The sequence below is a fragment of the Mercenaria mercenaria genome, chromosome 12, assembly GCF_021730395.1.
Source record: "Mercenaria mercenaria strain notata chromosome 12, MADL_Memer_1, whole genome shotgun sequence".
In the NCBI taxonomy this organism is placed as follows: Eukaryota; Metazoa; Mollusca; class Bivalvia; order Venerida; family Veneridae; genus Mercenaria; species Mercenaria mercenaria.
The window spans coordinates 27,080,887-27,102,009 of record NC_069372.1 but is presented as its reverse complement, the minus strand read 5'-3'; the positions used below and the strand labels follow the sequence as shown (position 1 = coordinate 27,102,009).

Genomic DNA, 21,123 nt, shown 5'->3' with positions numbered 1-21,123 from the left:
GGTACACAGTTCTCGGAAAATAAGAGAACTTGTAATAGTCAGTGGTTGCAGTAATTAACCTATAACTTAGGGAATGGCCATAGCGGACACATCGGGTCATTGGGGTAAGGTAATCTACGACTGGGATAGCAACCAGATCGTGATGAATCTTATAGAAGAGTGATAACCTCTAGAGAATCTATACGCCTTAAATCCAGTTGACGAAGGTTTAGGGAGTGTAGCATATCTGTTACACTTGAAGTACGGCCGTAGTCAGTCTTGATCCAACGGGCGGCTCTCCTTTGGACACTTTCAATTTGGTCTATCTGGGTTTGGGTGTGGAGCGACCATACCTCGGAGGCATATTCAAGCTGGGGTCGGACTAGAGTCTGGTAAAAGTGATGTTCTGTAACGAAGAAAGATTTGAATTACTGACCTTCAAGGCATACAGACACTAAAAAGAAAAATGGCGCGAAAAAAATGGTAGTCGCATAATGGCGGATACAAATAGTCCTCAGTTTTTTTTTGCTCTGCAGAGCTATTTTCCTTATTTTCTTTGCATTTTTTTGCTAAATTCACATGACAGATCTATGCTTGACATGTAGGTAGCATTTTCATAATGAAATAACAACATGACAAAATTTTTCATGGAAACGTAGATCATACACCACCAGTATAATTTGGGGTCTCATTGTTTAGCTGATTTTGCAGTTTGTGTGTTCGACTGAAATTATTTTTCTTGCATCAAACATGACCCCCGCTTTTCTTTTGATTTTTAGTTAGCACTGACAATATTCTTCAAGAAAATGTAAGTTACAGACATTTAAAATGGGTCCTGATGTGTGCTGCGGTCAATTTTATATAAAACAAAGAACAACAACTATTTAGTGTGTTATAACCTCAACCTTAACTCCATCCAATAATTTAGAGAGCTGATACCTATTAGATTTGGTTTTGTTTGACCCACACCAAGCGCCCGCTGACACAGATTCAAAATGGACGCGATAGGAAGACTTTTGCGACCTCCAAATTTAAAATCTGTTACAGACGGAGTAAAATCAGTATTTATACCGCATTTTATTGCAAATATTTTACTTTCAACATCATTTTTCATTTTGAAAACGCTTCCACCGATATGTGAGTTCTTATTTGAGGATTGCTCTCTTGAACTCGTAAGTTGACATTTTTATTTTCGGATGTTGGTGATTTTTGTTGCAGCATACACTGTAAGGATTTCGTCGTTTTTACAGATATCCTGTAAATATACAGACAATCTATAAATTTATGGACTTTTGAGTCTATAAATTTACAGACTGGATGTATGGATTCTGTTGAAATTAGGATGGAGTTCCCTCGTATCTATCTATTCTATCTATCTATCTTCCATTACGTCAAACCAAACCCCTGCTGGAGACTTTGCGCATCAACTATCAAGAATGTTAAAAGAGTATTAATAGTGGTAAAAAGCAAGAAGAAGAAGTGTTAAAAAGCAAGTTAAAAACGGGGCAGAACTGTGTATCCCCACAGGCCACACAATCTATTTTTGACCGCCTAGGACTTTGTATGATAAAAAATTGGAAAATTATATAAATTCCATTTACGTAGCAGTACAATGTTTTCATGAGGTTTTTCTTATTACTAAAAAACCTGCATCTTTCCTTATCTACTACCTATTCTTGCATAAGCCAATATCAGTATTTATATATCTTTTGCACACTAAATGTTTATTGCTCATCACATGCTTACTGCCAGAATTGTGAAGCATACTATTATTGAATTATTTTGACAATGCAGTCATGATGCCTGTCCTTACAACAGTTTTCTTCATTTTCTAAGCAATTTGAAATATTCGGAGTGTCAAAAGCTTCTAAAGCAATTATATAATACATTGTCATCTCTGACAGCTATCAATGTGGCAGATGTGACACCCTGGTTCTCTGGAGTAACTGAGCATATGATATAGTTCTTTAGATAATCCACTAAATTTTGACTGCCATTTACTTTACCCTACCCCCTGTAATTTAGGTGCCAATTTAGTCAAGTGTACCTACAGTATATTGATCTGCCATGTTGGTTTTGATGTTTGTTGCCAGACTTGAATTTTGAGTGTTCTATGTTTGCCATGTTGTAATGAAACTACAGTAAAAGTTTAGTGCTGTTTCATTTTGCTGGAAGGAAAATACCACCTGTGGTCGAATTTAGGTTGTAAATTTTCAGCATGACTTCCTACTGATGGCTTTCAAAATCATCATGCCAGGGATTCGATCGGTAAGAAACTTGAAACTTAAATGGTATGCTTTTATAGCACTTATGCTGATAGAAAGTGTTAGACAATAAACCAAAGATTTGGACTTGCATTTGTACAAAACTGCACAGAAAACTTGTTAAGCGGTCGAAAACTGGTTGTGCCGGGATATTTAAGGTGAGATGTGCTCAATCTGGCTTACAGCCTGACTGAACACTGGCCCAGACGAGTTGACAATATCTGAAGGCAAGGCATTGATGATATACTGTACGAAGGCAGAATGAAAATTTGTGATAGTTGGATAAGGGTGATACTTGAACATATCGCAGTTCTAACAGTCGGAACATAAATAACATATTAATAAAGTCTGACCTTTAGTTTGTTTTCTGCATTAAAACTTAAAACCAACTGTCTGTTATAACTTGCAAATCATCTTTCTTTCTTAGTCCAACTAATTTGACGCGAGTGGGGATATTGCCCATATGAAAAAATTATCTCAATATTTCCTAGGATCACATCAAACACTTGAAAGACCAAATAAGTTGAAGCAATTACTGATGAAATTTTCATCGCTGCGGACGCTTTACATGCTTTATAGATTTAAATGCTGATTATTTCACGAATTGGCCATAAATTCAAATAAAACTTACATGTATCAAAAGGGGATTCAATTCCTCATTGATTTATGTAAAAATTATCAAATAATAATCCAAAATTATGAATTTTCTGGTGATTTATACCTGTGTAAACTATGTACTGTATACGATTAACGTTCATGTATACACGCAAATATGGGCAAGCAGTAAAACAAATAACTTTACTTGACTGTGTACTGTGATTCATCTTCCATTATTTTGGACCTTCTTAAGAAATGAAATGATTTTTTTCGAAGTTCATGCAAAATGAATGACAGAATAGGATCGGCAAATCCATGAATCGCACTAGCGATTCATGTTTAATTTGCCAATCCTATTCTGTCGTTCATTTCGAATGAACACCGAAAAAATTATTTCTTTTCTTATATTTACATTATATTTCCTTTCCATTTGTAAATAAGATAATGTTATATATTGCACATATTTTGTGGCATTTAACATAAAAATCAGCTTCCTGACCATTCTGTGCACCAGACGGAACAACTGCGACTTCATCTAAAGAACGTTCTCCCTGACTATACGCGGACGTCGTCAAAACAGCGGCCAGTTATCACTAAGCAGCGATGACGTAACTTTCGCGCCTTTCCTTTTGCTGTTCATACGAAATGAACGTCATAATTTTCAGTGGAAAAGAATAGGGCGAATGTAAATATAAAGATTTGACGTTTAGATTGCCAGTCACAAATATAAACAATCTGAATTATTTTGACTACTTTCTGTCTGAGCCAGGGGAGAATGTGTAAAAAACACAATAAAATGTCAGCCATATTTGACCTACTTTAACAATCCCATAGTTCTCAAATATCACGGTATTTGATAGCTGCGGGACACGCCTACTTGCGTCATCATGTGACCGCAATAATTTCATTCATAAAAACAATACATCAGTCGAACTTTCTGAAGCTGTTCAGGTTGTGGATTTAGTTTTATTTAAATAAAAGTGTTTTTGGTGTGTTTTGGAATTGGTGATGAGCAGATGCATAATTTTGAGATATATGGTTGCGATAAAACTAAGTAATACTTACCATTTACGATGGAATTTTGCAAAAAAATGTTTGTAAACAAAATCCAGTGGTTCCGATTTACAAATTAATGTAAGTCACTGCGGTGCTGCTCAGCAAAGAATTTCCGGCAAAGGGAGATTACCGTGATACAAGAGAACCGGCGATATTACTGGACACCACTATACATTTTAACTCAAAACACCGGTTAAAGTAGGCTGTTAGTCAAAACTTACCACTTCCCCTAGACAACAGTCAGGGGAGTAACTTTTTAGCTCGACTATACGAAGTATAAGGAGAGCTATCCTACTCGCCCCGGCGTCGGCGTCTTTCCGCGTCCCCACCTTGGTTAAAGTTTTGGTGCACTTTCTCTTTTTTCAAAATATCTCTGTAATTACTTGATGGATTTGATTCAAACTTGAAATACTTATTCCTCATCATCATCCACATCATCTGACATAAGGGCCATAACTCTGGCACCAATATTTCATGAATTATCCCCCCTTTTCACTTAGATTTTCAGGTTAAAGTTTTGATGCACTTTCACTCTATCTCTGTTATTACTGAATGGATTTGATTCAAACTTAAAATAGTTGTTCAACATCATCACCCACATCATATGACACAAGGTGCATAACTCTGGTACCATTTTTTCATGAATTATTCCCCCTTTTTACTTAGAATTTCAGGTTAAAGTTTTGGTGCACTTTCACTCTACCTCTGTTATTACTGAATGGATTTGATTCAAACTTAAAATAGTTGTTCAGCATCATCACCCACATCATATGGCACAAGATGCATAAGTCTGGCACCATTTTTTCATGAATTATTCCCCTTTTTACTTAGAATTTCAGGTTAAAGTTTTGGTGCATTTCACTCTACCTCTGTTATTACTGAATGGATTTGATTCAAACTTAAAATAGAAATAGTTGTTCAGCATCATCACCCACATCATATGACACAAGATGCGTAACTCTGGCACAATTTTTCATGAATTATTCCCCTTTTTACTTAGAATTTCAGGTTAAAGTTTTATGCACTTTCACTCTATCTCTGTTATTACTGAATGGATCTGATTCAAACTTAAACAATTGTTCAACACCATTACCCTTATCATATGATGCAAGGTGCATAACTCTGGGACCAATTTTTCATGAATTATTTCCCCTTTTTACTTAGAATTTTAGGTTAAAGTTTTGATGCACTTTCACTCTGTCTCTGTTATTACTGAATGCATTTGATTCAAACTTAAAATAGTTGTTCAACATCATCACCCACACTATATGACACAAGCTGCACAACTCTGGCACCAATATTTAATGAATTATGCCCCTTTTTGATTAGGATATACTTATATAGTGTTTTGATACATTTTATCTTTACCTCTCTTATTACTTTAAGTTGATATTTTTGACATTGACTCAGGCTATTGTGCAATATCTTCATCCACAACTGGAGTCATTAAACACTCCAGTGACAGCTCTAGTTTCCTCCGATGTGCCCAGTTTCACTATCCAGCATCGAAATAGTCGAGCATGCTGTCTCCTGTGACAGCTCTTGTTTAAGTTATGTAACCTATTTCAGTTACTTTTTCAACATGATTCAAGCATTTTATAACCTGTATTAGTTATAAAATATAGTTAACTCAGGTTAGTTATACTGTGGTTAATCCAATTCTCTTTTAGTCTGATCATGACCTGATAAGCATAATGGGATGTTAAGAGTTTTATAGCTTTAAAACTTTTGCCTAAAACTTTATCAGCCCTGCATAGCTGGAAAGATAAAAGTTCAAGGATTCAGGAAATAATTGCATTAGTCTCATTCAAAATGAGGAATTGGCACAGGAGGGCTTTGTAATATTTTATGATAACTGAAACAAGTTATGAAAGTATAAACAATAACTCAAATGGGTTATAAACTGCAATAACTTGAAACAGTTTTACACCCCTGACTGGTCAAAATGGGGTGTTTTGACTAGGGGACATTTTGACTTGATACTGTTAAGGTGAAGGAAGTGACTGTCTATGGTTATGGATGGATCCGTACCTCTAGAACCTGATAATAGGGATTTCTGAAACCCTGAGTTATTTGATTGATTTGGTGTCAGTCTGTCATGATTCCACAAATTCAGCACAATGTAACTTTCCCTCATCACTACAGTACTTTTTCAGTAGACAATGCCATCAGTATAAATCGGGCTAAGTTTCAGTCATGTATTTTTTTCATTTTTGATTTTTTTTTTGTACACAGTTTATATCTCATATAATTTGCTCTGAGTGCATAAACCTGATTAAATACAGTAATACTGAATTTATTTCTTCTGTTTTTTGCATTGTGATGCAAATTTGCTCAAATTATTTTAGAGTATTTTCAGTAGACAAAGACTTTGACGAATCGCTTACAACAAAACATAAACAGATTGAATACTTTCATTATGTTCTTAAAGGATGTGTTATACATGTAACTGTCAATATGCCTGTACTGTAGATATGCCAAGTGTTTGATTTACAGGCATTGCCAAATGTGTCACCATATAATGATCACATAATGTTACTATCATCGCATAAGTTGCTAGTGGGCAAGGATGCTAATGTTTAACAGTATTCTTGTATGCAGGTTGATTTTTCTATTCCATTGAAATAAACTGCTGAAACCAGAAGACCATTCAGAATCAGTTTTCACTTTTAGGTAAATGATAGATGCACTTCAAGTCAGTATATTGTATCAGTTTAACTGAACTCAATATAAATAACCTCCACTTAACATATGTGCTTTAATTTCATTTATATAAATGAATTTAATTATCAGTCAGTAGTGTTTTTCCCAGGACCAGAATGGGGCGTGGTGCTGCCAGGGCATAAGGGCACTTTTCCGCGGTCCGCTATGCAAAAAGGGCATTTTATCAGTCAATTTAGATCATTGAACTTTGATGAACAAAAAGTAACATACAACAATGTCTTAAACATACAATTTAATTCACTCTTTTACAAAAAGAACATTATTTCATATAGTACACATAAGACATATCAAATAAAGCATGTCAGTTAATACTGTTGGTTGACTTTCTTAACTTAGGCCTACTTTATATTCTTAAACACACAATTTCATTTTCCATTTTACAAACAGATCATTAATTATATCAAAGTTAATACAATTGATCATTAATTGTAAATACTTCGTCATATCAAATGAAACATATGAGTTAATACAATTTGCTGACTTCGTTTAGTTAACTTTCTAAACTTTCTTCAACACACAATTTAATGCAAATATTTCCAGTTTAAATATGTATCTAGCAGATTCTGGTCAAGAAACCTTATTAAAATAGATAAGTGTTTTAACTTAAAAACATAATCATCTGTTTATGACTAGTGTTAGTCTCTAGATAAAACATGACTCTTCACATCAAGCGTCTGTTCTTTGCCAAGAATTTCTCAGGGGTGTAACTGTTTCAAGTTATCGCAGTTTATAACCCATTTGAGTTATTGCTTATACTTTCATAACTTGTTTCAGTTATCATAAAATATTACAAAGCACTCCTGTGCCAATTCCTCATTTTGATGAGACTAATGCAATTATTTCCTGATTCCTTGACTTTTTATCTTTCCAGCTGTGCAGTAAAAAAAATTTACGCAAGGCTGATAAAGTTTTAGGCAAAAGTTTTAAAGCTATAAAACTCTTGACATCCCATGATTCTTATCAGGTCATGATACAACAAAAAGAGAATTTGATTAACCACAGTTTGCTACTAAATTTACTTTAAAAGTCACTTTGTGAGAACAGCAAAAAGATTTTTTTTGAATAACGTACCTGAGTTAACTATATTTTATAACTAATACAGGTTATAAAATGCTTGAAAAAGTAACTGAAATAGGTTACATAACTTAAAACAGTCTACACCGCTGTATTTTGGAAAATTTAAAATTGTGTCTTTATATTTTGCAATAAAGCGATTTAAGTTTTTGATTTGACCAATTTATGCAGATATGATGTGTCCTTTTGACAGGTCCAATTTGTTTTGATGTATGAAGCTATTATAGTCCCTGATAGTATTACTCACCAGGAACAGTGAAAATTTCGCTCTTCAGGTGTACAAGTAACAGATGTTATTTCAGAATCTTTTTGCTCACTGAGCAAATGTCAGTGATTCTTGATGATCATCAATGTCCGGGTTGTCACTTGTCTAGTCAACATTGAGCTTGTGTATGTGATAGAGGCTGTATTTTTCAAATGATCTTCATGAAATTTTGTCAGAATGATTGCCTTGATGAAATCTAGGCCTATTCGAAAATGGATCACCTGGGTTCAAAAACTAGGTCACTAGGTCAAATCTAATAAAACCCTTGTGTATGCGATAGAGGCTGTATTTTTCCACTGATCTTCATGAAATTTTGTCAGAATGATTACCTTGATGAAATCTAGACCAATTTTGAAAGTGGGTCATCTGGGATCAAAAACTAGGTCACTAGGTCAAATCAAAGAAAAGCCTTATGTATGCAATAGAGGCTGTACTTTTCAATTGATCTTTATGAATTTTGGTCAGAATGATTGCCTTGATAAAATCTAGGCCAGTATCAAATATGGGTCATTTTGGTTCAAAAACTAGGTCACTAGGTCAAATCAAAGAAAAACCTTGTGTATGCAATAGGGGCTGCATTTTACACCCAATCTTCATCCGCGCAGTCTGGTCAGGATCCATGCTGTTCGCTTTCAAAGCCTATTGCAATTAGAGAAACTGTTAGCGAACAGCATGGATCCTGACCAGACTGCGCGGATGTGCAGGCTGGTCTGGATCCATGCTGGTCGCAAACCCACTATGTTGGTTTTCCCATGGCGCGGCTCAAATGACTATTCTGATTCTGAAGCAGGTTCCATATCTTTGACTTAAAATTTACAACATTGTGCCCCTTCTTCAAGTCGAAACTTTGGTAAAGCTTTTGTATGTAACCTAGTATTTTAGGAATACATGTAGTTTCGAATAGTTCAGCGTGATGCAGCTTTTCTGTTTTTATCAGTGTCCCTTCCCCCTCTTGCTTAATTTGGCCAAGGTAGACAAAATCCTTAGGGGTTTGTTGCAACTTAGAGAGGTCTGCGGGCCTCCCATTTTTAACTTTATATTCTGTGTACAGGAAAAGTAGCCATGGCTACAGACCATTATAGCAGGGTGAAATCCCCACCTCTTGGCCCTAAAAAAATCACGGAATCCTCCCTCAGTTTAACTTTTAGCTTGACTATTCAAAGAATAGCCTAGCTGTTCAACTCACCCTGGCATCGGCATCACACCTTGGTTAACTTGTAAGTACATACAGCTATCATTTAAAGGCATATAGCTTTGAAACTTTTCTTTTTCTAGGTCAATTACCAACCTCACTGGGTCAATCCAATAAGTCTCTAACATGCATTTTGGCCAAGTTATGCCCCCTTTTGGACTTACAAAATCCTGGTTAAAGTTTTGCATGCAGGTTACATTTTGTACTATCTGCAAAACTAATGTAGATATTGAATTGAAACCTCACAAGCACCTTCAGGGTTATAAAACTAGGTGATAGCATTGAGACATGCATTTTGGCCAAATTATGCCCCCTTTTAGACAGAGAAAATCCTTGTTAAAGTTTTGCATACAAGTTACCATCACCAAAACTAATGCAGAAACTGGATTGATATTTCAACATTTAGGGTGATATTCTTGCTTCTGGAACAATTCAAATAGTTGAGCATTGGCTCTCTCTTAAAGACAGCTCTTGTTTGTGAATAAAACCTTTAAAATTGGAAAAATATCAGTAACTGTTTTAAAATTTATTGTTGTAAGTGTTCGCTTTAAAAATTTATTTTGGGTTTAGCGCCGTTTATCACCATTATTTTGGTTATATAACAGTAGGCAGTTAACCATACCAGTGTTCCTAGATTATGCACCAGTACTTACATGTTCTCTGCAAGTCACTGCCAGCTACTTCAAAGGAATCAGAGTTGGAGCAAAAAAAAACAGAAATGGGATTTTGTCTGCACTCCTATTAGTTTTACTTTTGAAAGTTGGAGGTACTAATATTTTTTTTACCAAAAAAAGTTCTTCAGACTTGTAAAACGGCTTTACTTTTTCAGAAACAATGGGAGTGGCTGACTTTCCTTGGCTGTGTTATTGTTCTCAAGAATAGAAAACAAGGTAAGAAATTCATATGAATTCATATCTGGAGGCATACATGCCTATAATCAAACCACAACATTACTTCATCAATGATTTTTCTACTCTAAGCTTTGATGTTGTCCTATAACATACTTTTTGTAATTGTATAATGTATGTAGTATTAAAAGCAATGTGAAAAATTTATCTTGCAACTCAAAGCATTAACCTGCCCGCTTATTTCAGTAGGTAAAGTGGTTGGTCTACGGATCGCGGGGTTGCTAGTTGGATCCTCAGGCACCGGGGCATATGTTCTCTGTGATGATTTGATAAACAGCATTGTGTCTAAATCATTCATCCTCCACATCTGATTCATGTCGAGAAGTTGGCAGTTACTTGCAGAGAACAGGTTTGTACTGGTACAGAATCCAGGAACACTGGTTACTGGTTAGGCTAACTGCCCACTGTTACATGACTGAAATGCTGTTGAACACCCCCCCCCCCCCCCCCCCAAAAAAAAAAAAAAAAAAAAAAAAAAAGCATTTTCTTCTGTTAAGAATATTATATGTTTAAAACCTATAGATAGTGATTACAGGGCCTTTGATATAATATGAATAAGAACAAAAAATTTCTTTCAACTGAGATATTTTTACATTTTTCAGTGACAGTAACAGACTACTTGTCAGTGGCTTGCATGTTTGCCAAAGTGTTGAATCTAGTCTTATTTTACCAAATCAGCGTGCCATATGCATTTGTTTATGGTATATTCTGTCTATGTAAGTATGGTGATTTCAAAGCATTGTCATTTGCTAGAAGTTATGTATACAGGTTGTTTTTTCTAATTATTTGGGGAAATGAAGCCTATTCTTGGTCATGGGAATTTTAGAAATTTTAGGAAAAATTTGAAAAGAATTGAACTATCCATTTATAATAATAACAGCGTAACTGTATCCGACAGAAACAGTTTTCTGTACAAGTGATCCAGGATTTCTTTCCACTGATCTGGAAATGGGGCTTGGTCTTTACAATTTGGAAAATGTCTGAATTTGAAACTGTTGAAAAAAGTGTTTTTTTTAAATGATGGGTATTGTTTTTAAAGAGTAATAAAGGAAAACTGTTGCTATGTAAAAAGTGTATCAAATTGTAGATGAACTGACCACTGTATACTGTTGAAAATCTGTGTTAAACCCATTAAAAAACAATGGTTTTAAAAGTTATATTAGGAAGTGTGAAAGTTCATGAGTTCAAGAGACATGAAGCTATTGAACATGACTTCTTACATTTATATGTCATCAGTCCATTGCTGTTGAATGGTGACTGTCACTATTTAGTCAAGGTTTGCTGGGCTGCAGTCAGAAATTGATAGAAAAATAATTTGAAATTTATTTCTGATGTCATGTAATAAAATACTTATTGAATTGGTTTGCTGGACAATAAGTTTATACTATAATATAATTGATGAAAATCTGAAATAATTTGAATAAGAACTAATTAAAACCTGTTATTACAGTATGCATTATTGAGATTTTAGTAACTAATATTTAGGATTTTTTTTTTTTTGTAAAATAATTCACTGCATTTTGTAAATACATGGCATAATGTTATAAAAAAATACATTAAACGTGTTTCAGTACATTTTGTGTTCCTGCCATTGCCAGTGTACAAAGGTCCAGAATTTGTTACTTACTTCAGAGGACCTCATTTAAAGGTGACCATAAACATTTTTATTTCTTCTTTTGTATCTTGTTTATAATGCTGTCTGATACATATAGCATGTCGGTGACTTTATTAAAAAGACACTCTGAACCTTCTGTGTTTCTTTTCTGAAGGCATATCTTCAAAAAGAGTTTAGTTTTCAAATACTGTAAAATCATTTAATTTCATGGGCATGAAATTTTGTGGTTTTGGTCAAAACGGCAATTTCATGGGGATATGAATTCGTGGATTTTAACTTTTGAACATAAAATGAATGGGCATTTTACTTGTTCATTGGGATTAAATTTCGTGGATTGACTCAACCACGAAATTCACGAAAATTAGTCCCCAACGAATATTTATGATTTCACAGTAACTACATATTACCTGATACATTCACAACCAAGGTCACACGCTTGCAGGTAAAAGTTCATATAGTTTTACCTCCTGTCCAATCCCACACTTAGTCCACAGAGGAGACTTTCATAAAATTAAAGCTAGCATTGTTTAATGAAATTATTGTGATTTGTTGGCCCGGGTGGTGTGGTAGTTTGCAAGCTTTTGGTATCAGGCACCCCACTTGACATTTCAGATACATGTTACCATTTTGATAGAATCATCAACTTCACTGAAGCCAGCTTGATAGCTATCTCATCAGACTTAATCCCAAATAGCGTTTTGAGCCAATATGTGGTTGGATTCTAGGTCAGCTTCCTTGACCATATGGCTACCGAGTTGAAGTGCTCTACTTCTGTTTTATATTATATATTATATATTTAATAGCTGTACTGTGAGTCATACATAGTCTCCAGTTTAGTTTCAGATTCTAAAGGTCAGTGGTTGAGATTATAATTCTTTAGTTTGGAGACCAGTCTGAAAACTCTCATCAAATGATTGGCTGATTTTGAGCCCAGTTTTGAAATTGACCAATGACAAGGCTGCGTTCATAGACTGGTCTCCAAACTCAGTTTTTTTTCATATATTAACTCATTTTATTTTCAAAGAAAATCTGTAGAGTACTACTACATGTATATTCACTTTTTTAAGTGATTCTGATTTTGTAATAATGATGTTACATTTATTTTTAGAATGAGATAGCTCGAGACAAGCGTGTTACATGGGTGATATGTTTTTACGCAGCATGGTCACCGCCATGTGTTAATTTAGCTCCAGTATTTGCTGAGATCTCGAATGAGTAAGTTGCAACTCTTATTCCCTATCACTTCTAGTGAATGCTTAGTCCTTTTGCTCCCATTATTATATGACGTTCCTGCATCCAGTTGCTGTAAAAACCAGCTCGTTCTCTTTACTAAACTATTCATTATGGTGATTAGTACTCTTGTAAAATCTGGGAACACACTTCGAATGAAAAGTATTACATTTTGATACAAGCAAGGTTTGCTTAAAAAAATACTGTGAAATCATTAATATTCGTGGGGGACTAATTTTCGTGGTTGAGTCAATCCACGAAATTTAATCCCAACGAACAAGTAAACTTCCCATTCATTTGATGTTCAAAAGTTGAAATCCACGAATTTATATCCCCACAAAACTGCCGTTTTGACCAAAACCACAAAATTTCATGCCCACGAAATTAAATGATTTTACAGTATACAAAATGGAGAAAGAAGTGCTGTGCAACATGAAAAAGGAATTAACTGTGTGTCATTCACCATTTTAAGCCTATATGTAATGTTTCTTTAGAAGAAATCATGAGATTAGATTGCAGTTGCTTCAAATTACTGTAGGAATATTCTCAGCGGTTTGAATTTCGCTGGTCACTTTGATACAACATTTCTTTTCAGGTATCATTTAGACAATTTACAGTTTGGAAAGCTGGATGTTAGTAAGTTTGCAGATGAGGCAGAAGAGTAAGTATGAGTGTTATTGTAAAATATCTAGTAAACTATGTGTGCTCTTAAAAGTTACTCAGTTCCTATCAAATATCAAATGAGATATGTGTGCTCTTATATTCGAGTGTTCCTGTAAAATATCAAATAAGTTATGTGTACACTTACATACCAGTGTTTTTGTAAAATATGCAGTAAGTTTTGGGCTCTTATATGTGAGTATTCTTGTAAAATATCCAGTTAGTTATGTGGGCTCTTATATGAGTGCTGTTGTAAAATATCCAGTAAGTTATGTTTGTTATATGAGTGTTGTTGTAAAATATCCACTAAGTTATGTTTGTTATATGAGTGCTGTCGTAAAATATCCAGTAAGTTATGTTTGTTATATGAGTGCTGTCGTAAAATATCCAGTAAGTTATGTTTGTTATATGAGTGTTGTTGTAAAATATCCAGTAAGTTATGTGGGCTCTTATATGAGTGTTGTCGTAAAATATCCAGTAAGTTATGTTTGTTATATCAGTGCTGTCGTAAAATATCCAGTAAGTTATGTTTGTTATATGAGTGCTGTCGTAAAATATCCAGTAAGTTATGTTTGTTATATGAGTGTTGTTGTAAAATATCCAGTAAGTTATGTGGGCTCTTATATGAGTGTTGTCGTAAAATATCCAGTAAGTTATGTTTGTTATATCAGTGCTGTCGTAAAATATCCAGTAAGTTATGTTTGTTATATCATTGCTGTAAATCAGTAATTATGTTGTTTATATGAGTGCTGTCGTAAAATATCTATAAGTTATGTGTTTAATACGTGCTGTCGTAAAATATCCAGTAAGTTATGTTGTTATATTGAGTTTCTGTAAAATATCCAGTTAGTTATGTTTGTTTATATGAGTGTTGTTGTAAAATATCCAGTAAGTTATGTTTGTATTATTATAATATGAGTGTTGTAAAATATCCAGTAAGTTATGTGTACTCTTATATTTGAGAGTTACATAACTGAAATGTTGTTGTTATAATCTGTGTTTAACCCATGTCAAGATGTAAGAAATGACCTAAGAAATGTTATATCAATTACAGGTACAAGGTGAATACATCATCATTTTCCAAGCAATTACCAACACTTATACTATTCCAAGATGGCAAGGAAAAAATGAGAAGACCAGCCATGAGTGCAAAAGGAACTGTTGTCAAATATGTATTTACCGAGGTATTCACTAGTTGCATGATCAGTATTCTCAGGGAAATTCGGGCAAGGACCCTCCAATTTGGGAAACCTTAGCAATTTTTTTTTCAAGGATTTGGGAATTTTTTAGCAAATTTTTTTTTTACATTGTGAGCAGTGGATATCTGAAATAAAACACCTGTAGATGAATAATTACTCATTAAGTTATTTTAAGTCTTTATAAACTTACGTTTGGACTGCAGACAATTAGGCCTTCACAATTTTACTTTCATACCTTTGAAGGGAGGGGGAGTTTCAACTTAAGTGGTAGGGGAGTAATTATTTCCTGAATTTCAGTCCCAAAACACATGAAATAAGGCCCAGATTTACAAAAGTTAATACAAACCTGTTTGCTGTATGCACCTGCTATATATCATGCAAATGTTAAGAAAGCTTTTTAAGAACTGAAGGTAGAAAGGAACAAAATAACTTCTTATAGTCCTGTACCATTAAGGGCCTTTTTAGCTGCAGAGTTAAAATTGCAGACATAAACCTAATTTGTCCTGACCATTGTTGGTTTGACATTCAACAGTGTCTGACTTTAGAAAAAAACAACAAAAGATAAAAGAATGATGTTAAAAATGCTTTCATAGTTTAGTTATGCCATAGATTAAAAGAAAAGTGTTAGTTACTGAAAAAGTTTAAATTTTGTTTGCCAAAGCAGCTTTTTTTTTTTTTTCAGGGAATATGTTTTATGGATTTAGATTTTACAGATGCAATAGATGGAAATTTTACTTGTTCATTGGGATTTTATTTCTTGATTGATTCACCTGTTTGATGCATATCAGTCACCAGGAATAATAGTGACTGTGATTAAAATTAAAGTTCCATAAGGCCATTAATTTTATGTCAAAAACAGATACGGTAAAGCAGTTGTCTATTTTAGATGAAATGGATATTTACATGATTAGAAAATCACTACTTTCAAATTACACATGAACTTATTCAGTTAAAGCGATAAAGGGAGGTAATTATCAACAATGGATTCACTAATACTTTCCACTATGGTTATCGGTATTCATATCTTTGACAACTATATCAGAAAACAACTATCGAAAATAGAATTTAAAAAGGAAAGACATATTTTATGGTCATAACCAAAAATGTGGCAGCCGCATTTTAAACAAAGGCATTATGAGCCTTTATCGTTGAGACCTTACATTCAGTTTAATGTACATGTATTCTATTTCAGAAAAACATAATCAATGACTTTGAGCTGAACGAAGTGTATAATCAGTGCAAGAAGATGCTACCCAAGGCAAAAAAGGACAAAGATGTCCAACAGGAGAAGAAAGAAAATTAAGAACTTGAATATTTCATAAAGTTGTGTCATATGTTTCACCTCTGTTCTTTCATATGCAATATTTTAGTCAGGAATTGGGTTTTGGAATTTGATGTGGAGACAATTTTTGGTGCAGTTTATTATCTGGCAAAACCTGGTTGTTTGTTGTTTATTTGTTTACATGTTTAAGGCTGGATAAAAAAAAAATCATAGACTTTTCTTTCATGATTCCAGAACACAGGTAGCATTTTAGCATTTATTACATTCAAGAGTATGGGGATTTCAGCATTTAAAAGATTTGATCCATGTTTTGAAAAACAAATTGAACATTCATGCAAGCTGAATATCTCTGCACAGTTTGCTATTCAGTCAGTAAATTTTCAGTGAACACCCCTTTGAATAATAAGTGGTACTGCCAATATTGAATGATGGACCTGACCATTTAAGAAATATAGCAGGGAAAGGGTTAAAGACTGAAGAGGCTAACAAAAGAGAAAAAAAGTCATTGTGAGACAATTAAATTAATGTTTCCATCTGTCAAAAATGAAAAGGTGATGTCAGACAATACAGCACTTATACATACAGAAAAGGTGACAACTTTATTTGTATTGCCTTTCTACTTGTAAGGGTATGGTGAAGTGTTTATGCCTTCAGGTACTTTAATGACAGGGAAAGTAATTGGTCAAACATCAGATTGTATTATATAAGGACATTGTGATACATCAATTGTTTTATGTCATAATACATTAGTTGATTTTTGTTACATTCTTTAGATGTCAAATACAAATGTACCATACACTGTTGCATAAAATTTCAAGTCTTACAGGGTGTCAATTGTAAGACATATGAATTTGTTTTAAATTGTTTTTTTCCACATTATACAATGTAATACACATTTATAGTTGGTCCACTCTTTTCTTTTATTTTCTGTTTTGTATTAAAAGGCATAATATTTTGATCTTTGAATAATTGCATTGTTAGTATGAGGCCCATACAGAAATCTTAATTCAGATATGAAGTGTTAGCAAAATTGATTGGTGCTATTGATGAATGGATCAAATAAAGTAGACATCACCAAATTTGAGCAGTATAGGTACTGAAAGTTTAACCTGCTAAATTTATATAATTAACTTGACCATCTCCCAATTTGGACAGTACCATTAACTGTAAAAAGGGATGTTTACCAAAAAAAAAAAAAAGATATCGACTGAATGGCAAACAGTGCAGATCTTGATCAGACTGCATGGATATGCAGGCTGATCAAGATCTGCTCTGGTCGCAAAGAGAGAATCAGTTGTGTCCAGCATGATAAAGGGTTAATTATTTGAAATAAAGCATATGCTACTGTGTTCACTTAAAAGTTCCATAAGACTTTAAATTTTATGTTAGAAACAAATGAAACAGCTGTCCAAATAGATGATATGCACAATTACATGGTCAGGAAAATGCTACTTTTAAAGTCTGTACATGAACGTTTACAGTTTGAGCCATAAAGGGAGGTAATCAAAAACAGTAAATGCAAAATACACTTTCTGCAATATTCATCAAATTTCAAACCTTTAACAAATTTAAGAGAAAGAAAGTTATAAGAATTAGGATTTAACAACGTAATTTTTAAATTTATAGTTTCTGTATTCATGACGTAAAATGTGGCAGCCACATTTCAGATAAAGGCATTGTGAGCATTTAACAAATTATAGAAAACTTTACTGTTAGTGCATAAGTAATTCTGTCTTATTATCAAAACTTTCATTTTTATGCTCCCGAAGGGAGGCATATAGTTTTTGAACCGTCTGTCGGTCTGTCCGCTATTTTCGTGTCCGGTCCATATCTTTGTCATCCATGGATGGATTTTCAAATAACTTGGCATGAATGTGTACCACAGTAAGACGACATGTCGCGTGCAAGACCCAGGTCCGTAGCTCAAAGGTCAAGGTCACACTTAGACATTAAAGGTCATTTTTCATGATAGTGCATTGATGGGCATGTCCGGTCCATATCTTTGTCATCCATGGATAGATTTTCAAGTAACTACGCATAAATGTGTGGCACAGTAAGACGACGTGTCGCGCGCAAGACCCAGGTCTGTAGCTCAAAGGTCAAGGTCACACTTAGACGTTAAAGGTCATATTTCATGATAGTGCATTGATGGGTGTGTCCGGTCCATATCTTTGTCATTCATGCATGGATTTTAAAATTATTGGGCATGAATGTGTACCACAGTAAGACGACATGTCGCGCACAAGACCCAGGTCTGTAGCTCAAAGGTGAAGGTCACACTTAGACGTTAAAGGTCATATTTCATGATAGTGCATTGATGGGCGTGTCCGGTCCATATCTTTGTCATTCATGCATGGATTTTAAAGTTATTGGGCATGAATGTGTGGCACAGTAAGACAACGTGTCGCGCACAAGACCCAGGTCCGTAGGTCAAAGGTCCTAAACTCTAACCTCGGCCATAACTATTCATTCAAAGTGCCATCGGGGGGCATGTGTCATCCTATGGAGACAGCTATTGTTTGTTTTGATGATACAATGTACTTTGTATGCCCTCCTTTGAAAAAAGAGGAGGTATATGTTATTATTGTTTTGTTCATTTTCGGTTGGTCTGTATATGTTTTGGATTCTGATAAAAAAAAACTCAAAATTGCTTTGGCCTACAGTGGTAAATCTGCATAGGATTATCGCATGTGGTCTGCAGATTACCTTTGATGTTTTTGGCATCAGTTGGTCAACAGTCAATCACTTTGAGACATAAATTAGTTTCCACTCGATAACTGGAGATTGCCCTACAGTAGTCAAGATTTCATAGGATGATTGAATGTAGTCAGTAGATTACCCCTATTGTGTATGGTCAATAAATCAGTGGTCAAAGTCACAATAACCTGGAGACTAAAACATTTTCTGGTTTACAGATGGAGAATGATTGGGACTGTCAAACTTCATGTGATGATTGCCTGTGGCTACTAAATGACATTTTTCTTTTTAGGATCAGATGGTAAAAGATCACAGTGACATTTAGATTAAAAGAAAAATCTATCAATAACTGGAGAACGCTTCGGCCTACACCCCATCATCTTTGAAGCAGGATGTCTATGGTCATCAAATGACCCTGTTTTTGGAAATTAATTGTCAGGTCAAAGATGTCAAGGTGAAATTTAATGTACAGCGGAAATTATCAACTTATTATCATGATGAACCCATTTGGGTTTTCTTGGTCAAGTAGGTCAAAGGTCAAAACAGCACATTTAGACTGAAAATTACACACCCAGTTACCTCGGACAGGCCAAAGGGGGTTGGGAGGAGGGGTGCATATGTGTTTTTTCAAACAGCTCTTGTTACAGTTGAATCTCTGATGTTTTGTTTATTGAATACAGTTGCTTTAGATAAAAATAGAAATAATAATATGTTTTGACTTTTATTATTGTACACCAACTGGGAGTTTATTAATGTGTAAGAGAAACAGTTGAACGAGGCACTGTGATGGCCCTTCTTTCATATCTAAGTAAGCAACAGCAAGACTTAATATCATTACTTTCAGTCAGTTTCTCAGCAATGAGAGAGAATATCCCTACCCACCCTGTCAGTCACCCCTGTTGGTGCCCAGTATTATGCAATCATACGTTTTCATGAACATTTTCTGAGAGCATAAAAATTAAAACATTTAAGAAGGTTATGCATTTACCTACCTATATATTTCAGCTATAAAAATTGTATACATTTGTAAAGATTAAACAAGTTTAGAAATTTTCCTTGTTCCATCGGTGTCGATAAGCTGAAGGACAAAATCCCAAAATTTTTCAAACTGACAGTGTCAGTAAAAAAATGGAGCAAATTCTGTATTTAATTTTGTGTTACTTAAAAGAATTATATATTTGGTATTTAATTTAACGGATCTAGTGTAGAATACTTTGAAAATTGACTGTCTTATAGCTACATGACAGTTGAGTTTTTATGATCACCCTTTGTCCATCATCCATCCGTCGTCCGTCCATCCACACTTTTTTGTGAACACGATAGAGTTCACATTTTGCAATTGATTTTAATCGAACTTGTACACAACTTGTATTGGCATGATATTTTGGTTCCTTTCGAAAACTGGCCAGATCTTATGGGCCCTTGAAGGGCCAGAATTTGCCATTTTTGGCTTTTGAACACGATAGAGATCACATTTTGCAATTTATTTTGATCAAACTTACACACAACTTGTATTGGTGTAATATCTCAGTTCCTTTTGAAATCTGGCCAGATCCCATCATGAGTTCCAGAGTTATGGCCCCTTAAAGGACAAAAATTTGCTATTTTGGCTTTCTCAGCCTATTAATTATAAAGACTTCATTTATGGTTTGATTTTCATGCAAACCTGCAACATGTCTTTAACAACAATAGATCTTTGATTTCATGATGAATCTGTCTGATCCAATCATAGGTTCTGGAGTTACAGCCCCTGAAAGAGCCAAAATTTGTTAATTTCTACCTTGTGAATACAATAGCAGTGGTATTTTACATTCGATTTTAACCACACACACAAATTGAGTCACATCAAGATCTCATTTCCTTTCGAAAACAGGCTAGATTCCATCACGGGTTCTAGAGTTACTGCCCTTGAAATTTTGCATTTTGGCCCTTTCAGCCATATAGAGGTTTTATTTATGCCTTGATTTGATACAAACTTGCACAGAATATTTATCTTTAAGATCAAGTTAGAAACTGGTTGATGTGGGGTCAAAAACTAGGTCACCAGGTCAAATCAAAGGAAAAGCTTGTTTACACCCTAGAGGCCACATTTATGTTCCTGTCTTCCTGAAACTTGGGTCAGAATATTTGTCTTGATGATTCCTATGCCAAGTCGAAACTAGGTCATGTGGGTCAAAAACAAGGTCATCCGCTTAAATCAAAGGAAAGCTTGTTAACACTTGAAGCCACAACAAATGGGAATGCAACAAGCACTGGAAAAATGTCATAGATTGGTTCCTTGTGTTTTTGTTAACTATAAATATCTGGAAAGTTGCTTTATGACCAGAACAATGTTTACGTTACTTGAAGCCATCCTGCATTTTTGAGGAACTGATGTACAA

General features: G+C 34.5%; 1 protein-coding gene across 1 annotated transcript; it reads left to right on the top strand.

Moving 5' to 3' along the window:
• Positions 1-948: 948 nt before the first annotated feature.
• On the top strand, positions 949-19,174 carry LOC128547292 (thioredoxin-related transmembrane protein 2 homolog). The gene is made up of 8 exons (XM_053519523.1): positions 949-1,151; positions 9,981-10,041; positions 10,662-10,775; positions 11,631-11,707; positions 12,783-12,889; positions 13,500-13,565; positions 14,619-14,748; positions 15,956-19,174. The coding sequence occupies exons 1-8, from the start codon at positions 975-977 to the stop codon at positions 16,064-16,066; spliced, it is 843 nt and encodes a 280-aa protein (XP_053375498.1). The 5' UTR covers positions 949-974; the 3' UTR covers positions 16,067-19,174.
• Positions 19,175-21,123: the final 1,949 nt, after the last annotated feature.